Raw genomic sequence first — 23,832 nt, 5'->3', positions numbered from 1 at the left:
GATTACATAATTACATTGCAGGAATCAAATTCATATCGCCTTAATATATGGGAGCGTGCTCAATGTCTTCATATACAATCAAAGATCCTTTACAATATTAAAAACATTAAACTATCTCAGTTCTCCAAGATAAAATCGGTATTTATCCTATCCATTGTTCCAAAACTGTCGTTGGAAAGTTTGACAATCAGGAACTGTGATGAATTGGAGCACATAATAGACTTTGGAGATTATGATACTAGCAGCAATAATTGGGGAAGTATCTTCCCAAATTTGAAAGAGCTCAACATTGAAGGTTGCCCGCAATTGAAATACATACTTGGAAGCGACACTCTCGATCAAGAAAACGACATTAAGATTTTGCTTCATCTTCCGAAATTGGAATTTCTAAGTCTTCGCAATCTGCACAGTTTAGTCGCGACGTGTCCTAAAAAATATCATATAACATTTCATCCTTCGGCAAAACTTGAACTAATAGAATGTCCTCTGGCTACTATCAAATCTATTGGTAATTTCATAACGCACCCCGTGTTAGAATCGCTCGACAGTACAATCATAAAGGTATCAACCTTATTCCAAGAGTAACTCTGCATTGAGTTACTCCACTTAATAGCTCATTTTAAATATTAAGTTTCATCAATCTTTTGCTAAATTAAAAGTTTTTATAGAGTGGATCATTTGTATAAATTTTTAGAAGAAATCGACAATTACAATTATGTAATCAATTAGTGGGCATTTACTTATGTTTTTTTAAAACAAGATATTGTAAGTCCAACTGAATCTATTAGATGAAGTATCAAATCATTTTGTGTTCACGGTTGATAAGAACTTTAAACTCATCGGTCGAATTTGTAAATCAATGATTTCAATCTTACTTGAAGAAATCTATTAGTTCGAAATTGATGATTTCATAACACTTCACAGGAATATGGTGATGACCAAAGAGCCACCATACCTTCGTGTTCAATTTCCACAAAAGAGCCACTTGCTGGGAAAGTTGAAGGTTCACAGGAAACAAATCAGATTAAAAATCTAGGTGAATACTTTTTGGATCAATTTTCATTTCTTAAACTACTTCATCGCCTATTTTAGTTTGAACTCTCTTCATTTCCACATTTCCACATGCTGTGCAGGTTCTCCAAATGGGACTGAAGTTGAAGCAACATCTGGATATGAAATCATCATTGTGTCAGACGAGTTTGAAATCATGGAGACAAAAAAGAAACAACCAACAAAGAGAAAGCAAGAATCTGTTGCAAACGTTCCTGGATTAGTGATGCCTTTAGCAGCAAATTCAAAAGTAACTAGTCTCTTGACTGTTTTTCTGCATATATAGGAAATGAATTATTGTATAGCAACTCTCAAAAGTATCTCTTTAATTTTATGCAGGGAATCAAGTTAATAACATCGCCAACTCATTCAGAACAAAATATTTCAACGTCGGTGCCATTATTTAATTATGAGCATAAATCATCTTCACATGTGAGTTTACTGTATAGAGCCAAGCTTATAAACATATAATTCATCTTACTAGTTATAGTGTTTTTTATTCATTGATTGCCCATGACCATCAAATTTGATCTATAATCAACTGGTAAGTATTTCTCTAGTGAAATCTGGACCACCTTTCTAAAACATATTTTGATCAATATTGTGAGGTACTGTCATAGTAAGAATCTCATATCAAATGAACTTTGGGCTAAACATATATTTATAAATGGAAAAAGTCTTCACCTTACAAACCAATTTGGTCGAGTTTTCAGTTAGGTTAAACCCAACCTTCTAAGTGATCATACAAATATTAACAATATAGAGAATTTGATACTCGTTAACTATTTTAATATGTGTAGGAATATTGTCTTGGCCAAATAGGCATACCCGCCTTTTCAATTTCCACTACAGAGCTCCTTACCATTGAAGATGTTGATCGTGGAGAATCACACGAAACAACTAAGCCTAATAATCAAGGTGAATACTTTTTGATTCTATTTTCTTTTCTTATGCTACCTAATCATCCTTTTGATTTTGAACTCTCTTAATTTTCTGATGTTATTTAGTTTCTCTAAACGACGACCCTTTCATGAAAGTAAGCTCAAGTACTAAGAAAAAGATTCTTAAGGATGATGATAAAGTTAGAGTTTCAAAATCTAGACCTTCTACTAGCATCATATCACCTATTGCACTTGAGTTTTGTTCAACACTTTCTAAAGGTATTTATTGCTTCATTTTATTTTTAATTAAAATTTTTGTTCTCAAAGAAGCAATAATATTATTTTCTATACTTTTAGGGGACACTTCTCAAATAGTAGAAGATGCATTGAAATTCTCTCCAAATGCATCGTGAAAACTATTTTGATAAGGAATGGTTGGAGGTGTTGAAATGCGCGATTTGTTTCCTGAGTTCAATTCTTTCAAGATGCATTGTGTTACAAGCTACTGTTTCTTCAAATGTAAGCAACATTGAAGAATCAATTTGACATGTGATCAAATTAGCTAACCACAATAACTAACTGTTAGTTATAACTGTTAAGAAATTGTTAGTGATTAGTATCCAATAAGAGCTTGTGTATTGTACATAGCCGTGACTTTACTTGTTCTATAACTAACAATTGTATCCTCCTTTTAAATTCAATGAAGTTAGTTGAAATTACACTCAATCTTCTTGTTCATAATATGGTATCAGATAGAACAATATAGCTTAATTTTTATCATTCTTATCCTTTTTCTACTGAGTTGATTTTTTTCTTTGACTTATTCCTCAAGACAAAGTTCTTGATTTGTTCATCACATTCTTCTTCAATTCAATTTTTGTTAAATATCAAATCTTTCTTGTCCTGCAATATCCCAAATCTGCTTCAATATAATAATACAAATTAATAGAGTCCCTTCTAATAATTATTAATTTCACATAATATAAAAATACACATAAAAAAAATCAAATTGATAAACTAAAAACCAAAAAACATGGACATATAACTTATACAGAAGAAGAACGGTCAAACAAACAATCAAAACATCAATACGAACAGAGAGATGGAAGGAATCTGTTTTGCCGATGATCTTTCGACAGAAGGAAGGAAAAAATTCCATTGAAACAAATGAAGACGAAAAGAAGATGGGAAGGAAGATGAAAAGAAACTTTTTGTTTGATATAAAGAAACTGAATAATATAAAAGAGAATGATAGACAGGTTCGTTGAAGAGAATAAATTTATAGATGAAGGGAAGAAATAGAAAGGGACTGTGGTTTAAAATCAGTGAAATTTTCAAATAAAGTCAATATTGACATTGTCTTCGTATATATATTAGCGCTAAAAGTGATCAATGATAACGAGGATCATGATTCAAAGTCTATTAAAGATTGTGGACTAAGTGATAATTGGCCAAAATGATTCAATTGAAGAGGAATTAAACTCACTTTATAAGTGACTCAATTTTGGACCTGTAGTCCGAATACCTCAAGGTGTGAAACCAATTAGATGTAAATAAGTTTTTGTGAAAAAACAAAATAAGAATGGCATAAAGCTTGATTTATTGCTCAATGATTTTCACAAAGGCCTAAGATTGATTTTGATAAAACATATCCACTTGTAGTGGATTCAATCGATTTTTGATATTTAATTAGCCTTGTGGCACATGAAGGGCTTAATTTGAACATGATGAATGTTATGACATATTATTTATATGGTTCACTTAATAGTGACATTTACATGAAACTTTCTGAAGGGTTCAATTTACCAGAGGCACGTAATTTTGGATCTCAAGAAAACTACTCCACCAAATTGAACAAGTTTCCCTATGGGTTGAAACAGGCATGTGGTATAATCACCTTAATGAATATTTACTAAAGGATGGATATACAAATAACTCAATTTGTCCTTGTATTTTCATAAAATGATGTGGAAAAGGATTTGTAATAATAGTTGTCTATGTGGATAACATAAATATTACTGGAACTCTTGAAGAGCTTCCAAAAGCTATAAATTGCTTAAATAAAGACTTTGAGATGAAGGAACTAGAAAAGACAAAATATGTCTAGCTCTGCAAATTGAATATTTGGATAAAAGAATATTTGTACATCAAGAAGGCCATATAGAAAAGTGTTGAAATGCTTATATATGGACAAATGTCAGATGTTGCCTACTCCAATATGGTTGTTAGATCATTAGATGTGGAGAAAGATCTTTTTAGACCTCGAGAAAAGGATGAAAATTGCTTGGTCCTGAAGTATCATATCTCAGTGCAATTGGAGTACTAATGCAACTTGCTAATTATACACATCTTAATATCTCATTTGCGGTCAATCTATAAGTAAGATTGAATTATTCGCCTACACGAAGACATTGGAACATAGTCAAACATATACTTCGCTATCTTAGAGATGCAGATTACTTGTCAGACCATCACAATGGTAGATCAGAAACAAGTTATTTGTTTACATGTGATGGTAAAACCATTTCATGGAGATCTATAAAACAAATCATGACAAGAACTTCATAATATCCTGCATAACTAGTAACACTACATGAAGTCACTTCGAAGAAGACATTTTAAGCAACGATTACAAAGAATATCGTCTCATATATAAATGTATGCATGAGGGGGAGAAATACATACGTTTTTTACTCTTTTTCCCTTCACCATGGTTTTGTCCCACTGGGTTTTGCTGGTAAGGTTTTTAACGTGGCAATTCATATTCAAAGGATATTGTACTCTTTTTCCTTCACTAGAATTTTTCCCACTGGGTTTTTACCAGTAAGGTTTTAAGGAGGCATATCCTCAATGGACATCCAAGGGGGAGTGTTATGAATTAATATTATTGTGGATGTCCATATATATTCTTGTCTTCCATCTTCATATTCCTTATCAAGTGGTATAGTAAAGTTATGATTTTTCTTCTTCTTAATGTCCTATAAATAAGGACCACTTTGCAATGTAAAGAGAACTCCTTGAAGAAGATAATAGAATACCACTTTCTCTCTTAATTTCTCTCCTTCATCTCTATGTTGTTTTCATTAATTTCATAACAATTATGAATTTGTTATTTTTTATTTACATGCAAAAGGATATGAATCTTACATTTTTATGGGAATAAGAGGTAACCATCTATAACCTCTCCCTATAAATTATTTTCACTGTTTTATATATATTTTTTAAATTAAATATATTTTATAAATATTTTAAGAATTTCCAATTAGTTACCAAACACGTAGACATGAATAAAATTTTCGATATTAATATTCCATGAAAATTATTCCCATAATTATAAATTTAATTCTTAAAACGAACATATCCTAAAGTTTTTCTTATGGATAGAAAATGCCTATATCCCATATTTTGTTATGCCTTGCTTAACTTGTTTTCATCACTCAAGGAATGTATTTAACAATGTTCCTTCTAAAGAGAATCCTTACATTACCTCTCTTTTACTTTATTCCATGGCCGGTGGGTCATACGTGCCGTCGTCGTTCCCTTTTCCTTGTTTCTTTTCTTCGTCCTTATTTTATGTCTCTTCCACTCTTTTTTTTTTTTACCCTTTTTTTATTTTTTATTTAATCACGTTTTACTCCAAATCAAAAAAAATTGGACCCACAGCCTGGGCAATGGCCCACCCTAACCGGGCGGTAGCTTCGCCTATGCCGGCCACCTCTCCCTTCGAGTCCGACGATGCCCCCACCCCTCCGAGTCTGACCGTCCGACATCCGCCCCACTGCCCACTCGCCTCCAAGCTCAAGCTAGTCCGAGTCCGGAGCGAATAGCCACTCGCAACCTCCGACGAAACTCCGGTATTCTCTTGCTTTTCCTTTTTTCTTGTTTCATGATTGTTCTGCTATTCTGCTTGTGAGTTTGTGGTTGGAAAAGAAATTTTTGATTTATGATTTGAGGAAGAAGAAGAAAAGAATGCAGCTTATTTTGCATTTGCAGAGAGAGATATTTTTGATTTATTTCATGTTTGATTTTTCTGCATAAATTATTATCAATATTGGGTTTGTTGTTATTAATTTTGCAGCTTATTGATTTTGTTGATTTGATACTTGTTTACATTGTCTTAAAAATATGGAGGTATTAGATTTTTGTGTTGCAATTTAATTTTCAAATGGAGATTTGAGGGGTACTGTTTCATGTTCAGAAAATTTAAGTTTCAAATGGAGATTTGAGGGGTACTGTTTCATGTTGAGAAAATAAGAATAGGAAGAAGATAAAGAGTAAACAGATAACTTGTTTCTATTTTTTTTCATTTGTTATTTTACTATATTTGAATAAATTGTAAATTGATATAATATTGATAATAATATCAATATACTGTATAAATTTGTTTTTATTCTTTTTTTTATTTATTTTAAACATGAGAGAGATCATTTATTTCTATTTTTTCTTTATTTATTTTATAAAAAAATATTGATAATAATATCAACATACTGTATAAATTGTTGACTGGTTGTTATTGACTGTTTGATTTGTTTCATTCAATGATTTGCCATCATTTCTAGGAATGATTCGTATAGCTTCATCGAGTGCATGTTGAGAGTAATTTTTTATTTTGGTCTTGGCTTCAATCCTATTATGTTCTTTCGGATAACTGTAATTTCCAAATTTATTGAGTTAGCTTTGACATTATTGGTGTCGACAACATCTGTTGAAAGAGTTTTTTCAGCAATGAAAATTATCAAGTCTAAATTGCGCAATAAGATCAATGCTGTGTGATTCAATGACTTGATGGTGTGTTACACCGAGCGAGCGATATTCAAGTCATTTGATGATATTGTTCGAACATTCACTAGAAAAAAGTCTCTGAAAGGACATTTGCCTCGTGATTTTATATAACACGCCATTGTAAAGTTATATTTCTTTTTTTTTTATTTTAAACTATACGTTTGTTGACAAAATGAAAAGTCTGTTTTATTTTGCCCAGGCTTTATAATCTTTCTGGCTTCGCCACTGATTCCATCCATTCTTCTTTTCTCCGCCATATATTTGTCACTACAATATATATATATATATATATATATATATATATATATATATATATATATATATATATATATATATATATATATATATATATATATATATATATATATATATATATATATATTTGGAGAAAGACCAAGATTGTTCATACCACTTTGCTCAATACCAACTTGTGGAATTCTGTTCCCTAAGATAATTGGATCTCTGTCAATTACGAAATTTCATGGCTATGATTGCCGAATCTAATCATGGCTCAAAGTTTCCAAAACTAGAAGTTCTCCATGTTGAAGAATGTCCCCTATTAGAGTCTATATTTCCTCTTGTCTCTTCTCAAGACATTCCAGTACTAGAAACTATTGAAGTTAAAAGATGCGATGAGTTGAAGTATGTATTTGGCATATACCAACATGCGGAATTTCGTTCACTAAGCAAATTGCAGCTCTGTCATTTACCAAATTTCATTGCTATGTTTCGCGAATCTAATCATCCCATATCTTGGTCTGCAAAAGGGTCAACATCTTCCGTTCCATTGGTTTGATACTTTCTCACTTTTTTAATTTTTGGTTTGATTTTCGGCACACTACATGAATGTTTGGTTTGATTTTGAATTTATTTTCATTGCAGGAGTCAAATCCTTATCGCCTTTATATATGGGAGCGTGCTCAATGTCTTCAAATACAATCAACGATGCTTTACAACATTAGAACGATTGAATTGTCCTAGTTCTCCAAGATAAAAACTGTATTTATGGTATTAGTTGTTCCCAGAATGAAGGTGGAATATTTGACAATTAGGAATTGTGATTCATTGGAGCACATAATAGACTTTGGAGATTATGACACTGGCAACAATAACTGGGGCAGTATTTTCCCAAATTTGAAAAAGCTCTACATTGAAGGTTGTGCAAAATTGAAATATATATTTGGACTCGACACTCCTGATCAACAAAACAACATGGAGATTCAACTTAATCTTCCGACATTGGAATTTCTAATTCTTCTCAATCTGCGAAGTTTAGTCGCCACGTGTCCCAAAAGATTTTGTACAACATTTCATTCTCAGGCGAAACTTAAACTAATAAAATGTCCCCAGGCTGCTAACAAATCTATTGGTATTTTCAAAAATGTTTCAGATTCAGAATCTATGGACAGTCCAAATCCAACGGTATCCCTTTATATACTTTTTGCTCACATAACAATATACAGAAGCAATTGTTATAAAAAAAACCTCTTAACACTTGATGATTTTAAATGCAGGAATATGACATTTATCTTGAAGAACAACACGAAACAACTCAGCCTAATAACCAAGGTTGATACTTTTTGGATCAATTTTCTTTTCTTATGCAACCTCATCATTCCTTTGATTTTGAACTCTCTTATTTTCCCCATGTTGTTCAGTATCTCTATATCATGATGCTTTCATATTGAGAAACTAAGCTCAAATATTGAGGAACATATTTTAGACCTTCTCCTAGCACTACATCTCAGTTTTCTTTAACACTTTCAAAACATATTTTATTGCTTCATTTTATTTTTAATTAACTTTTTGTCATCAAAGAAGATATAATATTATTTCCTATATTTTCAGGGGACACTTCTCAAAAAGTAGAAAATTTAGGTTCTTCTTTGTTTGTCAGTGTCAATGGGGAACTTGAGCAACTAGTCTCAAAGAAGTATTTGGATTATGAGAACTGGTCTCTAATGACTGATTTCCTTGTGAAGCATCCTTCTGTTCGTTTAAAGGACACTTCACTGAGTAATAAAAACAAGGGATATGCCTACAACTGCCTTGCAAAGTTATTGAAATTCTTCCAAACACACGGTGTGTTGGATGTCTTGGGTTCAAGTCACTTTGAGTTTGTTGAGTTAATACAAGATATGCGCAAATTCCCTTTTGATAAGGATTGGTTGGATGGTGTTGAAAAGCGCGATTTATTTCCTGATTCGCAATTCTCTCAGGGTGCATTGCGAAAACTAATGGATTTCAAGAAAAAGGTTACTGAAGAAGTTGGAGAGAAGCGTTTGAAGATATATTTATTTAATCAACATGTGGAAGATCTTAAGCATCAATTGACATTCCCTGAACAATTGACACCCTCTGAAGCTGATTTGTTGAGTATCATTAAAGAAGAGGCTCAAGTATCAGAAACTAAGGCTGCTTTAATTGCTCCTCTTGGCTATTAGATTATCTTTTATTGTTGGATATTTATTTTTTAATCATGTATTAATTTTTTTTTAATTGTTAGTTGCTCTGTACTCTTTTTTCCTTCCTCAAATTTTATCCCTGTGGATTTTTAGGAGAAGGTTTTTAATGAGGCAGATGTGAAAAACTTTTAGTAATCCTCCAGGAATTGTAATTTTATTCTATTTTTATTTATAAATAATATTTTCTAAAATGTTGTATAGTAATTAGATACTAACCTTGAGGTATCAACTTCCATGTATTGTAATCTATAAAAGAACTAGTACCTTATTCTATCTGGGCACTTTAAAATTGTTATTAATTGTTGTATTGATGTTGATGTAGCTTGTGTGGAAAAAATGCATATCGTTGAGCTCAACCTTAAAAAAATTATCATAAATTAAATTATTCTATTCTTAGCTTTTAAAGAGAAGAAATGATCATTGTTGTGGATGTAAATTCAAATTGGGAAAAGCTAAGCTTACACTGTTTTTCAACACTTACACCGTAAATGTATGCATAAAATATAATAATTTTATATTTTAATATTAGAGTATAATAGACCTATGGGCCTTGATATTTGTAGGCTGGTAGCAGTAAGGCCCATTAGTGGGTTGGGCTAGCTAAAGCTTAGGGCCAACTGTATATAGTTAGCACTGTTGCATTGTATGAAGGTTAACGAAAACAATTATCCATTGAATAATAAACAAGAGCATCATCATCTTCTTCAGAGAATCAGAGATTCAAAGAAGATGATCCTTGATCATTTCTATCATGGTATCATTCGCGTGTAACGATCTTCTCCGCTTCCGCAATCCGTCGTCTTCTTGAACATTTTTCTCTCCTCTGCAAGCTGAGCTAAGCTCCTTCCATCGCCTTCTTCCCTTTTTCAAGATTCATCCATGGCGTCTACAAACAACGATGGATCACCGATCAGAGATCAAGAAACCTCCAACGTCTTCGCTTCAAACAAGTCGAGCAACACGTTTGGACCAAAACTATCCATCAAGCTGCAAGAGAACAATTACCTGCTCTGGAATCAACAAGTTGAAGGAGTAATCCTCACTCAGAAGATGCACAAACTTGTTGCCAATCCACAAATTCCGCAGCAGTACAAGACGGATCAAGATCGCCTTTCTGGTACGTTTTCTCCTGAGTACGAAGCTTGGATTGTCCAAGACCAAGCCGTGTTCATCTGGTTATTATCCACTATCTCTGAGTCAGTTCTCCCTAGGGTTCTTGCGTGCAAACACGCGTTCGAAGTTTGGGACAAGATCCATCAATACTTCAACGCACAGATGAAAGCAAGAGTTCGTCAACTAAGAGTTGAATTGAAATCCACCAAGAAAGGTAACAAATCTGTTACTGAATTTGTGCTACGCATCAAAGCTATTGCGAACTCCTTGCTAGCTGTTGGGGACTCAATTACAGAGCAAGATCAAGTTGACTCCATCCTCAATGGTCTACCAGAAGAGTACAATCCTTTCGTGATGCAGATGTATGGCTGCCCTATCCCACCGTCCCTATGCGATGTGGAAGCATTACTCTACGTGCAAGAAGCACAGCTTGACAAGTTCCGTCAAGAACTAGCTGCTAACACCGTTTCAGCCAATGTAGCACACACAGGCCATGGAGATGCAAGTTTCAGAGGCTCTCAATCAGGCAACCGTGGAAGAGGTCATAGACTTGGTCGTGGTCGTGGCCGTGGCAGTGGCAGAGGACGAACCTTCACTGGTAGCACGGGGAATCGCCCTACATGTCAGCTATGTGGGAAATACGGACACGCTGTCTATACTTGTTGGCATAGATTTGATGAGAACTTTGAGCCAGAGAACTCACAGTCTCAAAATGTGAACTCTTCCTCCACCAACCAGGCATCTACTCAGGAGGCGACTCAAGGAACAAAGCCTGTTGCAATGATGGCAACCACACAGGAGTACTCTCTCCCAGCAGACTTGGAATCTCAATCCTGGTTTGTGGATTCAGGTGCTTCTCATCACCTCACTCCCTATGATTTATGTTTACATTACAAAAAGCCATATGTAGGTACCAATCGTGTATATGTTGGAAATGGCCAAACTCTAACAATACAATCAATAGGATCCTCCTTCTTTTACTCACCTTTACACCCTAAGTACAAACTAAAGCTCTCAAGTGTTCTTCATGTACCTACTATAACTAGAAACCTATTGTCAGTGTCCAAGTTCTCTGCTGATAATCATGTTATGTTTGAATTCCTTGCTGATAAATGTCATATAAAATGTCAGGTTTCTAAGCAAATTCTGGTTGAAGGAGTGCTAGATGCTAGTGGCCTTTATTGCTTCCCTCAACTACACTTGCAGCCCACTTCTTCTCACCATCACACCAATGGTCTTAGACCTGATTCAAATGTGCATTCTTTTGTAGTTTCAAATTCCAGTGTACATAATTCAAACAAATGTAATATCAATACTATTTGGCACCATAGATTGGGCCATGCAAATTTCAATTCTGTTTCATCTGTTCTAAAACAATGTAATATCTCTGTTTCTAATAAAGAAAGTTCTGAGTTTTGTACATCTTGTCATATTGGTAAAGCTCGTAGACTTCATGCTCCCTTAACCAATACTGTTTATGAAAAGCCCTTTGACATTATCTACACAGACTTGTGGGGTCCTTCCCCTAATCCCTCAAGCTCAGGGTACAAATACTACATTGCCTTTGTTGATGGCCATACTAGATATACCTGGCTGTATTTCCTTAAACAAAAATCTGAAGCTCTCCATGCTTTCACACTATTTCACCAATTTGTACAAACTCAGTTTAATGTTAGAATCAAGGCTGTCCAGTCAGACTTTGGAGGGGAATTTAGGCCCTTTACAAAACACCTATCTGAACTTGGGATAGTGCATAGACTAACCTGTCCTCATACCTCCCATCAAAATGGTTCTGTTGAGAGGAAACATCGCCACATAGTGGAAATGGGTCTCACTCTCCTAAGTCACTCATCCATTCCTCTTACCTATTGGGATCACAGTTTTTCAACAGCAGTTCATGTCATCAATAGGCTCCCTACTTCTAATCTGACCTGGGCTAACTCTCCCTTTCATGCCTTGTATGCCAAGCAACCTGATTATCACTCCTTAAAAGTGTTTGGATGCTCTTGCTTCCCTTTACTCAGGCCCTTTAACAAACATAAATTTGAAATGAGGAGCCAGGAGTGTGTATACCTAGGTCTGTCTCCTCAGCATAAGGGATTTAAGTGTCTAAGCAAAAATGGCAAAATCTACATCTCAAAAGATGTCACCTTCAATGAAACAACTTTTCCCTTCTCAAAACTCTTTCCTGAGTGTGACTCCACTAGACACTCTACCTCTGCCTCAGGTCCTCTAAATATCTCCTCTTTTCCTCTAATGTCAGGTTCACATAGTGTCACCTCTAGAGGTCCATCTTTGAACACTGCCCCTCAAGAAAGTCCAGTTGTTCCCAACACTCCCACCCCTCAAAGTCTGCACAACCAAAATTCTCCTTTCCACACTCCCAATCAGCACAGTGTCTCTCTTAATCCTGCTCAGTCAAGTCTTCAACCTACTACTTATAGGTCTAGGACTAATGACAGAGTTACCCCTACTAGGGATGAAGCACACAATAGTCTGACAACCTCAGGTGCCAGGCTGGCTCCTATAGACACTCAGGAGTCCAGTCAAAATCAAATTCAAAGCTCTCCTAGTCATGATAGTATACAATCTGTCTCTGCTGCACCTACATATCCAGAGGATATAACACAAAATATATCTGCAGCTTACAAATGTCCAAGGGATAATAACATTACCAGTCCCAGTCAAAATGACCTAACTTTGCACAGTCCTGCTAACTTAGATCCTGAGGATCTCAACACCCAACACCTCAATGACCTCTCTCCTCCACATAGCCCAAATAAGGTACCTGCAGGCTCCATAAGTGAATTGCATGAAGCAAATCTGTCTGATTCTTCCCTATCTCCCATTATTGCCTCAAGTAAGCCTTTGGTGTCTCATGTTGCAAACAGTCACCCTATGCTCACCAGAGCAAAGACAGGACATTCCAAACCAAAGACTCTGTTGGCCTACACACCTGCTGAACCAACTACCATAAAACAAGCTCTTGCTAGCCCTGAGTGGTTCCAGGCTATGAAGGAAGAATTCACTGCTCTTCAAAATAACCAAACCTGGTCCCTAACCACATTACCTCCTGGTAGAACTGCTGTAGGTTGTAAGTGGGTCTTCAAAATTAAGAAGAATGCTGATGGATCAATTCAAAAATACAAAGCTAGGTTGGTGGCTAAGGGCTTCCACCAAGAGCATGGTTTTGATTACACTGAGACCTTCTCACCTGTGGTTAAACCTACAACCATTAGGGTTATCTTAACTCTTGCCATTACCTACAAGTGGGAAATTCAACAAATTGACATTAACAATGCCTTCTTGAATGGCAATCTCAAGGATGAAGTGTATATGATCCAGCCTCCAGGATTTGTCGATTCTGATAAGCAGCTTGTTTGCAAATTAAACAAAGCACTTTATGGCCTAAAACAAGCACCTAGGGCTTGGTATGAGAAATTAACACAGGCCCTTCTTCAGTTTGGGTTCACTGCCTCCAAATGTGATAATTCCTTATTTGTTTTTTGTTCAAAAGGCATCACTATGTATGCCTTGGTATATGTTGATGACATTCTACTTACAGGATCTAACTCAGTGATACTTCAAGATCTCATCCATAATCTGCATTCCATCTTTGCTCTAAAGAAACTTGGTACACCTAGCTACTTTCTAGGGATTGAGGTGCATTTCTGCCACAATGGAGCTATGCTATTATCCCAGTCCAAGTATATTCAAGATCTGCTAGCAAGAGCCAACATGCCTACTGCAAATGGGGTGCCTACACCAATGCTCAGCTCGTGTAAACTCAGCAGGTATGGCAGTCAACCTATGTCTGACCCTCATCTCTACAGGTCTGTTGTTGGTGCACTCCAATATGTAACCTTGACACGACCAGACATTGCATTCAGTGTGAATAAGGCATGCCAATTCATGGCATGTCCCCTTGAAACTCATTGGGCAGCTGTCAAACGATTGCTTCGATACCTCAGTGGCACTTGTAAGTTTGGTCTCTTACTATCACCATCTGTATCCTCTACTAAGTTCTCTTTGCACGCATACAGTGATTCCGATTGGGCTAGCGACCCTGATGATCGTCGCTCTACGTCTGGCTCTTGCATATACTTTGGTCCCAATCTTGTGGCATGGAGTTCCAAAAAGCAATCCCTTGTTGCTCGTTCCAGCACAGAGGCTGAATACCGGGCTTTGGCACATTCAACTTCTGAAATCTTATGGCTTGAATCACTTCTGACAGAGCTGCAAATTCCCTTCCATACTCCTATGCTACTGTGTGATAATCTCAGTGCTGTCATGCTCTCACACAATCCGGTCCTTCATGCTCGCACAAAGCACATTGAACTTGACATTCACTTCGTTCGTGAAAGAATTGTCGCAGGTAACATGAAGATTCAACATGTGCCAGCTGCTATGCAAGTTGCAGATACCCTTACCAAACCTCTAGGCACGACTGCCTTTCAGGAGCTGCGCAGCAAACTCAAAGTGGCTCACATTGATCACCTTCTTTCAGTTTGAGGGGGGGTATTAGAGTATAATAGACCTATGGGCCTTGATATTTGTAGGCTGGTAGCAGTAAGGCCCATTAGTGGGTTGGGCTAGCTAAAGCTTAGGGCCAACTGTATATAGTTAGCACTGTTGCATTGTATGAAGGTTAACGAAAACAATTATCCATTGAATAATAAACAAGAGCATCATCATCTTCTTCAGAGAATCAGAGATTCAAAGAAGATGATCCTTGATCATTTCTATCATTTAATAATTTACTCTACTTACGATTGTGTGCAAGACTGTTTTTCCTTTGTTATTAAATACGTGTACGAATACGGTGTAAAAAAAGGGTAGCACACCTTATTCAAATTTTCTGAATGCTGCACAATCTGTATTCGACTACACAAATGTTTTAGCCAAATACACATTCGAATCTTTGTATTTTTTCAACACCAAAAGCTTTTCAAATCAGTACAAAGTTTCATGATTGATTTTGAATATTTGCATCATTATGAAGAGGTGTACTAGGGTGTATAATTAGTGTTGTACATCTGAGAACAATTTTTTAACCACTTTCACATTTTTTCAAAATCACACCAAAACTTTTTAACTGTTCATATTTATAGTGCTGTTAGTTGGGATGATTCTAGAGGTGTTTTTGACGGGCATGTTGGAGGTTCCTTTCGACATGACGATATTTATAGGAAAGCATTGAAGTCCTTGGTTATGTGAAACAACTAGATCCAACTCATCAAATGAAATCAATGAAATCGCCATCGATTGTTTATTTATCCCACGAGATGAGAAAGGAAAACATCGACTAAAACCTATAGGAAAAAACAACCAAAGGTCTTACGACCAAGAGAAAAGGTAAGGGTGTCGGTTACGCAATTGGAGAAGGGGTTAGCACTCCTTACGTCTGTCGTACTCGACGGGAAACGCTCTTGTTAGTCTAAATCTAAGGGTGTTATCTAAAAATCTAAACTTAAAACTAAAGGGAAGCACACGAAGAAAGAAGAGAAAAGAAACACGGGAAAAGAAAGAAAATATATACAAGATTGTGCTCGTTCAGGTCCCGCGACTTAATGCCTACGTATCCTGATTAAGGAATCAGATGAGCCGTAGTTTGGCTCAAAAGATTTTGTGTGTGTGTGTGTGATGTTAAACGTCGCATTCAACTGCTGCTCGACCTTTAGAGACTTACACAATAGTCGTGGAACGGAATTAACATGTGCTTAAAAAGAAAAGAAAATAAAATCGAACAAAATATTTTAAAAGGAAAAGAAAATATAAAATATGAATATATACAAACATAAGTAGTTAAAAAGGAAAATAAACAAGTTAACATTTGATCATTTAATTAAAAATTGATTAAATTAATTAACCAAAATTAAGGAAAATCCATTAATAAATTAATCGACTTTACTTAATAGAGATCAACTAATTAAATCAATATTTAACTAATTATTTAAAAGATAAAAGTGTGAAATAAAATCAAATAAGAGAATAAAACTAATTAAAATATTTTTGTATTTTTTAATAAGAAAATAAAAATAGATTCCAAATTTAAAATGAAAACATGTTTTTCAATATCAATCATCAACTAGAAATTACAAAGCAAACACAAATAAGGTAAAAAGATAACATGGGTTGCAAGAATGAACAGATGGGGGTGTAACATTGGGTAATCCTCTAGCCCATGCAACTTGGCCCAAAAACAGAAGAATCTTCCAGGAGGGGGTATGTGAACCGAAAACTGGGTGTGTGCAGTATGGAAAGCAGATTGGGCTTTATTGATCTAAGCCCAACATAAGCAAAATAACAAAAAAACCCTAGTTGGTAAAAACGTGAATCGTCCGCCCCTACCTTCTTCTGTCTCTATTCACGCTAAGACCATCTTCAATGGTGCAACCCATTTTTGAGTTCTTTATTGGTCCCACCAGCTATATCATCTCAAAATAATTTATTTAATTTATATTTTATTGGTGTAATTCTAATGGGTCCCACAACTTTACCTCATAAATTAATTTGATTGGGTACCACAATTTTTTACTAGTTACATTGCAATGCAACTGTACTATGACATGGCAAATTGTCTCAATATTTAATTATTATATTGATGTCCAGCTGGAGAACTCAAAGGAAAATACTACCATTGGAGATGCCCTAAGACTCTGCTTCCAACTTATGTTCTAACTCTGTTCCTACCTTCTCTCTACTTTTCAACGATTTTAATAAGCATCTTGAATGGTATGTTCACAAACTATCCCAATACATGATTAATCTCATATACTCGTGATTGCTCTCATTAATAACTAGGTGATCCTTGTCACCAATTCACTAGGTAGTCACACTTACCAGTTCTAATGATATTCAAGTCTCATGCCATCATAACATGATTCATTCAAAACATGTAATCACATATGTTCCATACAAAGCTTGTTCTATCATGTGACTACTTGTCTGTTGTACACACAGCGGTACGATTACGTCCAAGCATCACTATATAACCCATTTCATGACTTAAATTATCTTTCTAAGTCATTTACTTAGTGCCCTTAGGTTTACCTCACTCTGTTAGCTGGAGATTTCGACTGGAGAATATGTTTCTCAAAGAATTAGAGTTCGAAGAAAAAATGGCTTTCAATGGCCATTCCCGAGAATAAATGACTTTCAATGGCCATTTCCGAGAATGTTATTTATGGTGAAGATACCTAAAATCGAAGCTGAATCGAGATAGGTTGTCTTCGAGACTTAAATGTTTTTTGAAATACGAGGGTACTGAAGCTTGTAGTATTTCGTTGCATTCTCACTAAAGAACACGTTGTCACGTATCGAAAGAGGATTCAGGCGGGAGGATTTGAATTTCGAAATATTCTGTGTAACCCAACAAGGACAAATGGCGCCCCAGGGATTCGAAACGCATGCATGTGAGCAACGTGGCATTTCGTTAGCGTAGGACCGTTAGGGTTGAATTAGTATAAATAAGGGTCTTAGTATCAGGACCCAAGGTGTTCATTTTGTACAAATCACTCACAAATCACTCAAGTATCAAGTGTTAAGAAAAAGAGTTCGCTGAGAAATGTACGTATGACACCACACTTAAAATATGTTTGTATTTCTATTTACAGAATCAAAGTATCTTTAAATTTCCTTTACTTTTTCGCCTAGTCTTTCCTTTAATTCAAGTTTCTTTATTTTCTTCGATAAGGCTTTACATTCTTGCACTTTACATCTTTGAAATTTACATTTCTTTTACACATTCGTCAAAGTTATATTTACGTTCGTAACCAGTTTAATTTTAGTTGTGTACTTTGTTAGTTTATTTCGCAAGTTATTTATATGTTCATACCATAAACAAGTTTTCGAAGCAAAACAAGAGACCGACAAACATGAACCAAATTATCTCGAAAGACAATTATTTGACTATGTCCTAGGATCAATCTAGTCGATCCTGCGAGTAACCAAAGTATATTTATAGTTTGGAGGACTAGCGGTTGTTTACCGTAAATCACCGTAAACACACTCATAAGGTTTAATCATGTTATTTTGCATTCATTACGGTCAACAAGTCATATTATAATTCATGGAACACAATGCATAATCAACAAAACAACAATTCATGCATAGATTATGGAATGAATCTCATAAGAAACACAACAACAATTTATAACCATTACACACTAAGGGAATCCTATGGTTTCTTCTCATCTCTTGATGAGGCATTGGATTCACTTTCCAATGTATTCAACCTCATAACAACACGAGGACAATTCCCGTCTTATGGTGGAGACAAGGAACCAGCTCATTACAAAATAAAGCATAGAAGAAACACAAATGATAATCTAATATGTCCTAATAAACCCTAGGAAAATTCATCACACGTCATACCTCATTCTAACCTATTTCACTTTCACTTCACATTGTGAGTACCCGTCAAATTATCCTATGATGGGGTTAACCGGACTCAAGAGAAATATATAGTGGAATAACTCATACAGACATCTGTCTATGTTATAGTTCTTTGCGTTATCTTTCTAATGCTTCCTACCGCGTCTAAAATGGATTTACGAAACTAAATCTATAACTGTTTTAACCTAATTGGGAGTCTAAGGTAAAACTTACTCGATTGCATATAACTCGATCGATTAATATCAATCTAAATTAGTATATGCATATATAATAATTGTATGATAGGGAAGAAAAGATATAAAGGAAAATATCTCCATTGATATTTTCTTTATATTATTTCCTCTACTTGAGTAATTGACTCATTATTAATGTTACGAAAATGTTCCCTCTGGTACTAATTAACAAAGGCCAGTCTATTTTAATTAGGTTTAATCTCTTTTGAGTCCATTGGTTACTCTATTGGTCTCGATTGACAATATTCAGAGCACCAAAGAGTATACGGGTATTACACTTTTGTAGTGGTGAAATAAAATTTGGTAGCGTTACGAAATGTACTTTTTGTAGTAGTGACGAGAGGTAGTTGAAAATGCAGCATATAAAGATATGAATGATAAATTACAATTAGAAAAAAAATGGAGGAACATAATTAAAAGAAAATATTATTATACAAATTAAAAGAAACTCTCAATATATTTGTCACATAAAATTATTTTTACCACATCAAACTATTTTTGCCACATCACTCATAATTCTATGTGGCATATTCTAAAATTTATCTTCAATTTTTAAAATTCAAAATCACATAGAGTCTCAACTTGAGGTCACGAGTTCGAATCCTAAAAAATGTAAAAAAACATATTACCCTAATAACTACTTACAAATTTTAATAAAACTTATAATGTAATATTTTTATTTTTCTTGCAATTATTTTTTAATTATACGCCTCACAACTAATTCCTTAACTTTTTTTGATGAGATAGATATATGCATTGGACAAGATATTGTAAAAAAAATAGGCTTCGAATGCCTTTTTTATGTTCTCTTCTTTTTTGGTGGATTTTTGTACCGTCCCCCACTTTTTTTTGTGTATCTTTTCCTTTTTCAATATATCATCTTTATGCAAAAAACTTACGTATTCACATACAAATTTATAAAACAATACTTCTATTTTCGTTGCAATTATTTTTTAATTAATAAAATTAAAATAAAAGAAATTTTACATAAACTTGTTTTTGTCACCTCAAACTATTTTTACCACAACACTCATTATCATATGGCATCTTCCATAATGTATCTTCATTTTTTAAAATTCAAAATCACATAGAGTCGCTAATTGAGTTCACAAGTTCGAATCTTAAAATAAGCAAAAAATGTATTAATCTAATAACTACTTACATATTTTAATAAAACTTATAAATCAATATTTATATTTTTCTCGCAATAATTTTTTAATTATATGCCTTACAATTATTTTCTTAACATTCTTTGACGAGATTCCTATTGGCATTCGATAAGATTTTGTGAAAAATAGGATTGAAATGTCTTTTTTTAGTAGGTTATTTTAGTCCCCCGCTTCTTTTTTGTGTATCTTTTCATTTTTCAATATATCATCTTTATTAAAAAAACTTACATATTTTCATAAAAATTTACAAACAATATATTTATTTTTTCTATCATTTATTAATAAAATTAAAATAAAGTAAATTTTACATTTTTTTCCATATAATATATCTAAAATAATTTTAGCTTTTTATTTATTTAAAAATATTATACTACTCTTTCATCGTACTATTTTTAACATTTGATATTAAAATTACTTTGCAAAATTTCAAATACAACATAAGATCTGCAAGTTTTTTTATACAATTTTTACCCTAAATCTTCTCATGTATTCGTTTTTTTATTTACTTTTTATTTTGCTGTATATGTGAGATTTTAGTTGTTTTGGTACTATGTAGTGAATGCGTGTATCCGTGTTATTATGTGTTTATTACATTCTTTTGAAAGTACTCCCTAGTAAATTAAGTTGATAAAATTAACATTTGTGTGTCATATTTTAGGTTGAGAATCACAAAAAATACAATATAATACATATATAATTTTCTGATAGATCAATAACATACTCAAAATTCAACTCACTACAATATTTTATTCTTATTATAAGAAGTATTTTGAAAGATATGGATTTAAAATTCATTTTGAACTAAAATTCTAACAACACAAGAATCACTTCAACTAAATATACTTAGTTAACCGAGTATATTTTCTAAAATTCATCAATTCTCAAAAGACAAAATCAAGTATTAAATTTATATTTGAGGTCACAAGTTCAAATCTCAACAAATACAAAGAGATTTTTTGTCTCTTGAGGACTTTATAGATTTCTTCTATAATTGTGATAAGATTTCTTCCCCTTCAATGAGAGCTATTGTGTCGGTCGTTTGGCTTGCTTCGACTTGGATGTTGTGGATCAATCGCAATGCTATCATTTTTAAAGATGAATCCTTCAGTTTTATAGATTGCATGTCGGAGATTGTTAGCTTATCTTGGAATTGGTTGTGTTCTTTTTACAAGAAGGCGCCGTTATGTAATTACTATGGTTGGAATATCCAACCTCTTTTATGTTTTAACTTGTAATTCCTTTGTATTGGGGTGGAGCATCCCTTTTGCTCTCTTTAATTCCATTGCTTATTAAAAAAAAAATATATATATATTATTTCAAATATCATTTTTTAATTTTAATATAATAAAATTTAAAATTTAATAGCCATATATCATCTATATAAAACAAACTTACTTTTTTGAGAGATTAATACTCCTATTAATTATTTCAATTACATAAAATACAAAAAAATAAATTACACAACGGCGCACAGCGCGCAGAAATTAAAGCTGAATGAGTCATGAACATAGAAATTAAAATGAAACTGAAGTTAAATTGACATAAAGAAATAAGTGACAGTGAAATGCGGTTTCAAGGAGACAAACCACATTTCATTTTCTTTTTTGGAAAGTCAACTGGGAAACAAACTGCATGGTTACTATTTTTTGGGAAAATGATAGGAAACAACTGAGTAACAAGTCTGGACAACGGTGAGAATACCTACAATGGAAAAAGCATAGTTGTAACCGGTCTTGAAAAATTCGTGAACATTGTAACACCAGTCGAAAAATTTGCAAAAGAGATGGAGCAGAAATATGAACACTTTAGTGACGTAATTTTTCGTAGGAATTGTGTTCATGGCATCAAACATGGCGAAATGATTTAAGTCAATAATACGACGATCAACACCCTTTGCGATTAAATGGAAATAAGCCACCAGATCTCTATTGCTCAGCTTCAATGTGTCGTCTACTACTATGACTCCCTTGTCTTTTAGTAGTTTAACATCACCTGTACAGCATATCAAATCGCTGAAAAGCATGGCAGACGAAGTGCATACACTAAGCCTGTCAGTATCTGATACAGAACCACTCTTCAATTTTTTCTTATGATGCTCCCATGCGATGAAACTCCGCCAAGTTGCTTCTGTTTGGTTGTTGATTACTAGCTTTGGAATTCTTAGTATCCTTTTTTCTCTGTTGAACTCGGTGAAAGCTATAAAGTTCTTTTTATCGGGTACGTCAAGACATTCGATTGTTATACCGACAGCTTTGAGTCTCGTGGCACAGCGATTTAGATTTAGTTTTAGATTTGGATCTTGATCTATATCTCGATATTGGTTAATGAGTTTGTCATCAGGTATAACATTTTCCTCTTCCTCTTTCTTTTTCTTTTGATCAATCCATTCCATTTCCAGGTAGGAGTAAGCAATATCAAGGAAGTGGACGGTGGATTTAACCATCAATTTCCCCGAATAGCCGAAGACAGGAAGAACCAGATTTTGTATGAACTCTCGCATTTGGGGAGAGGAACCAAGAAGATTTGTGAACAATATTTCAAGAATATAAATCGGTATCTGATTATCCAATAGCATCAGATCGCTCATGACATAGTCCATCTTTTTTACTTCTATTCCGGGACTAGTGCCATTAAATGGTATTGGTAACTCTGAATCATACTTAGATTCACAAATGATTAGTTCTAACAGAAAACACCCGTCAAATACGATATTCGTTGCAAGATCGTACCTATCAAGTTTGATTTTATCTACGTAGCTTGCACGAACAGTTTCATCTATCTCCAAAACTGCTTTCATACAGTTTTCTATTGCATCCAGCCCAAATGTTCGACTAAGAAGAGTGGTGACGCAGCGCCATTTGATCTCTTCCGCTTGTAATAGCTCCCTCCTTTCTTTATATTGGGGGCCAATGGAAACAACTTTTGGAATGTAGGCACTCTCATTCGATTGCCGAAGGTTGTCTGGAACAACGGGAATGCTATACGGTTCACATGTTTGTTTGCGTACAGAACTCAGCAATGCTTTAGTACTTTTCTTCCATCTTATGTACCTGCTACTATTTTCTTCCGGATCCGTAGCCTTGGGCTAACAATGATATGTGGAAATGATTGGTGTTAGATTTAAATCATTAATTAACTTTGCAAATAACAATGATACATGGAAAGAGAGATACCTTTGTAGTTTCTGTAGATGGATCCGTAGCCTTGGACTAACAATGATATGTGAAAATGATTGGGTGTTAGATTGAAATCATTAATTAATTTTGCAAATAACAATGATATATGGAAAGAGAGGTACCTTTGTAATTTCTGTAGATGCATGCATTGTCGCTGAAAGTCTGGTTGACAAGCTTAAAAGACTAGTTGATCAAGCCAGGAAACTTAAAGAAACAAATTGTTTTTAAATTGCATTTATTCAATATTCTTTTTCTGTTGTTTCTTTGCTGCTCTAATCTAAAAACAAATTGTTGTTTATATAATGAGTGCCTTGTTGTGAATATTGCTTTCATACTGACGTGTTAAGACTTGAGATAGGTTTTTCTTAATGCATGTTGTTTACATTTTTGATTCGATTACTGCTACTTAGAATTTTGTAAACCCTAAATCATGGATTTCTTTTTAACTAGCTGTAAAGTTTTTCACTGATTGAACCTTTACTTTATATATTAAAGAGGTTGCTTCAAGGACTGCTACTTTACTTTATTCCATCCATTCTTTCTGTTTTTTTTGGGAACATATGTTA

General features: G+C 34.2%; 1 protein-coding gene and 1 long non-coding RNA gene across 2 annotated transcripts; one reads left to right on the top strand and one right to left on the bottom strand.

Annotated features, from left to right (window-relative positions):
- The first annotated feature begins 7,120 nt into the window (after positions 1 to 7,120).
- LOC131662145 (uncharacterized) lies at positions 7,121 to 8,283 on the top strand. The gene is made up of 3 exons (XR_009301403.1): positions 7,121 to 7,503; positions 7,596 to 8,135; positions 8,228 to 8,283. It is a non-coding gene; the product is annotated as an uncharacterized LOC131662145 (long non-coding RNA).
- Positions 8,284 to 21,509: 13,226 nt separating this feature from the next.
- On the bottom strand, positions 21,510 to 23,523 carry LOC131656309 (UPF0481 protein At3g47200-like). The gene is made up of 3 exons (XM_058926050.1): positions 23,389 to 23,523; positions 23,264 to 23,299; positions 21,510 to 23,175 (listed from the first exon to the last, which is right to left on the bottom strand). The coding sequence occupies exons 1-3, from the start codon at positions 23,413 to 23,415 to the stop codon at positions 21,730 to 21,732; spliced, it is 1,509 nt and encodes a 502-aa protein (XP_058782033.1). The 5' UTR covers positions 23,416 to 23,523; the 3' UTR covers positions 21,510 to 21,729.
- Positions 23,524 to 23,832: the final 309 nt, after the last annotated feature.

Source organism: Vicia villosa, linkage group LG3 (assembly GCF_029867415.1).
Source record: "Vicia villosa cultivar HV-30 ecotype Madison, WI linkage group LG3, Vvil1.0, whole genome shotgun sequence".
NCBI lineage: Eukaryota > Viridiplantae > Streptophyta > Magnoliopsida > Fabales > Fabaceae > Vicia > Vicia villosa.
This window is presented reverse-complemented; position numbering and strand designations above follow the sequence as displayed.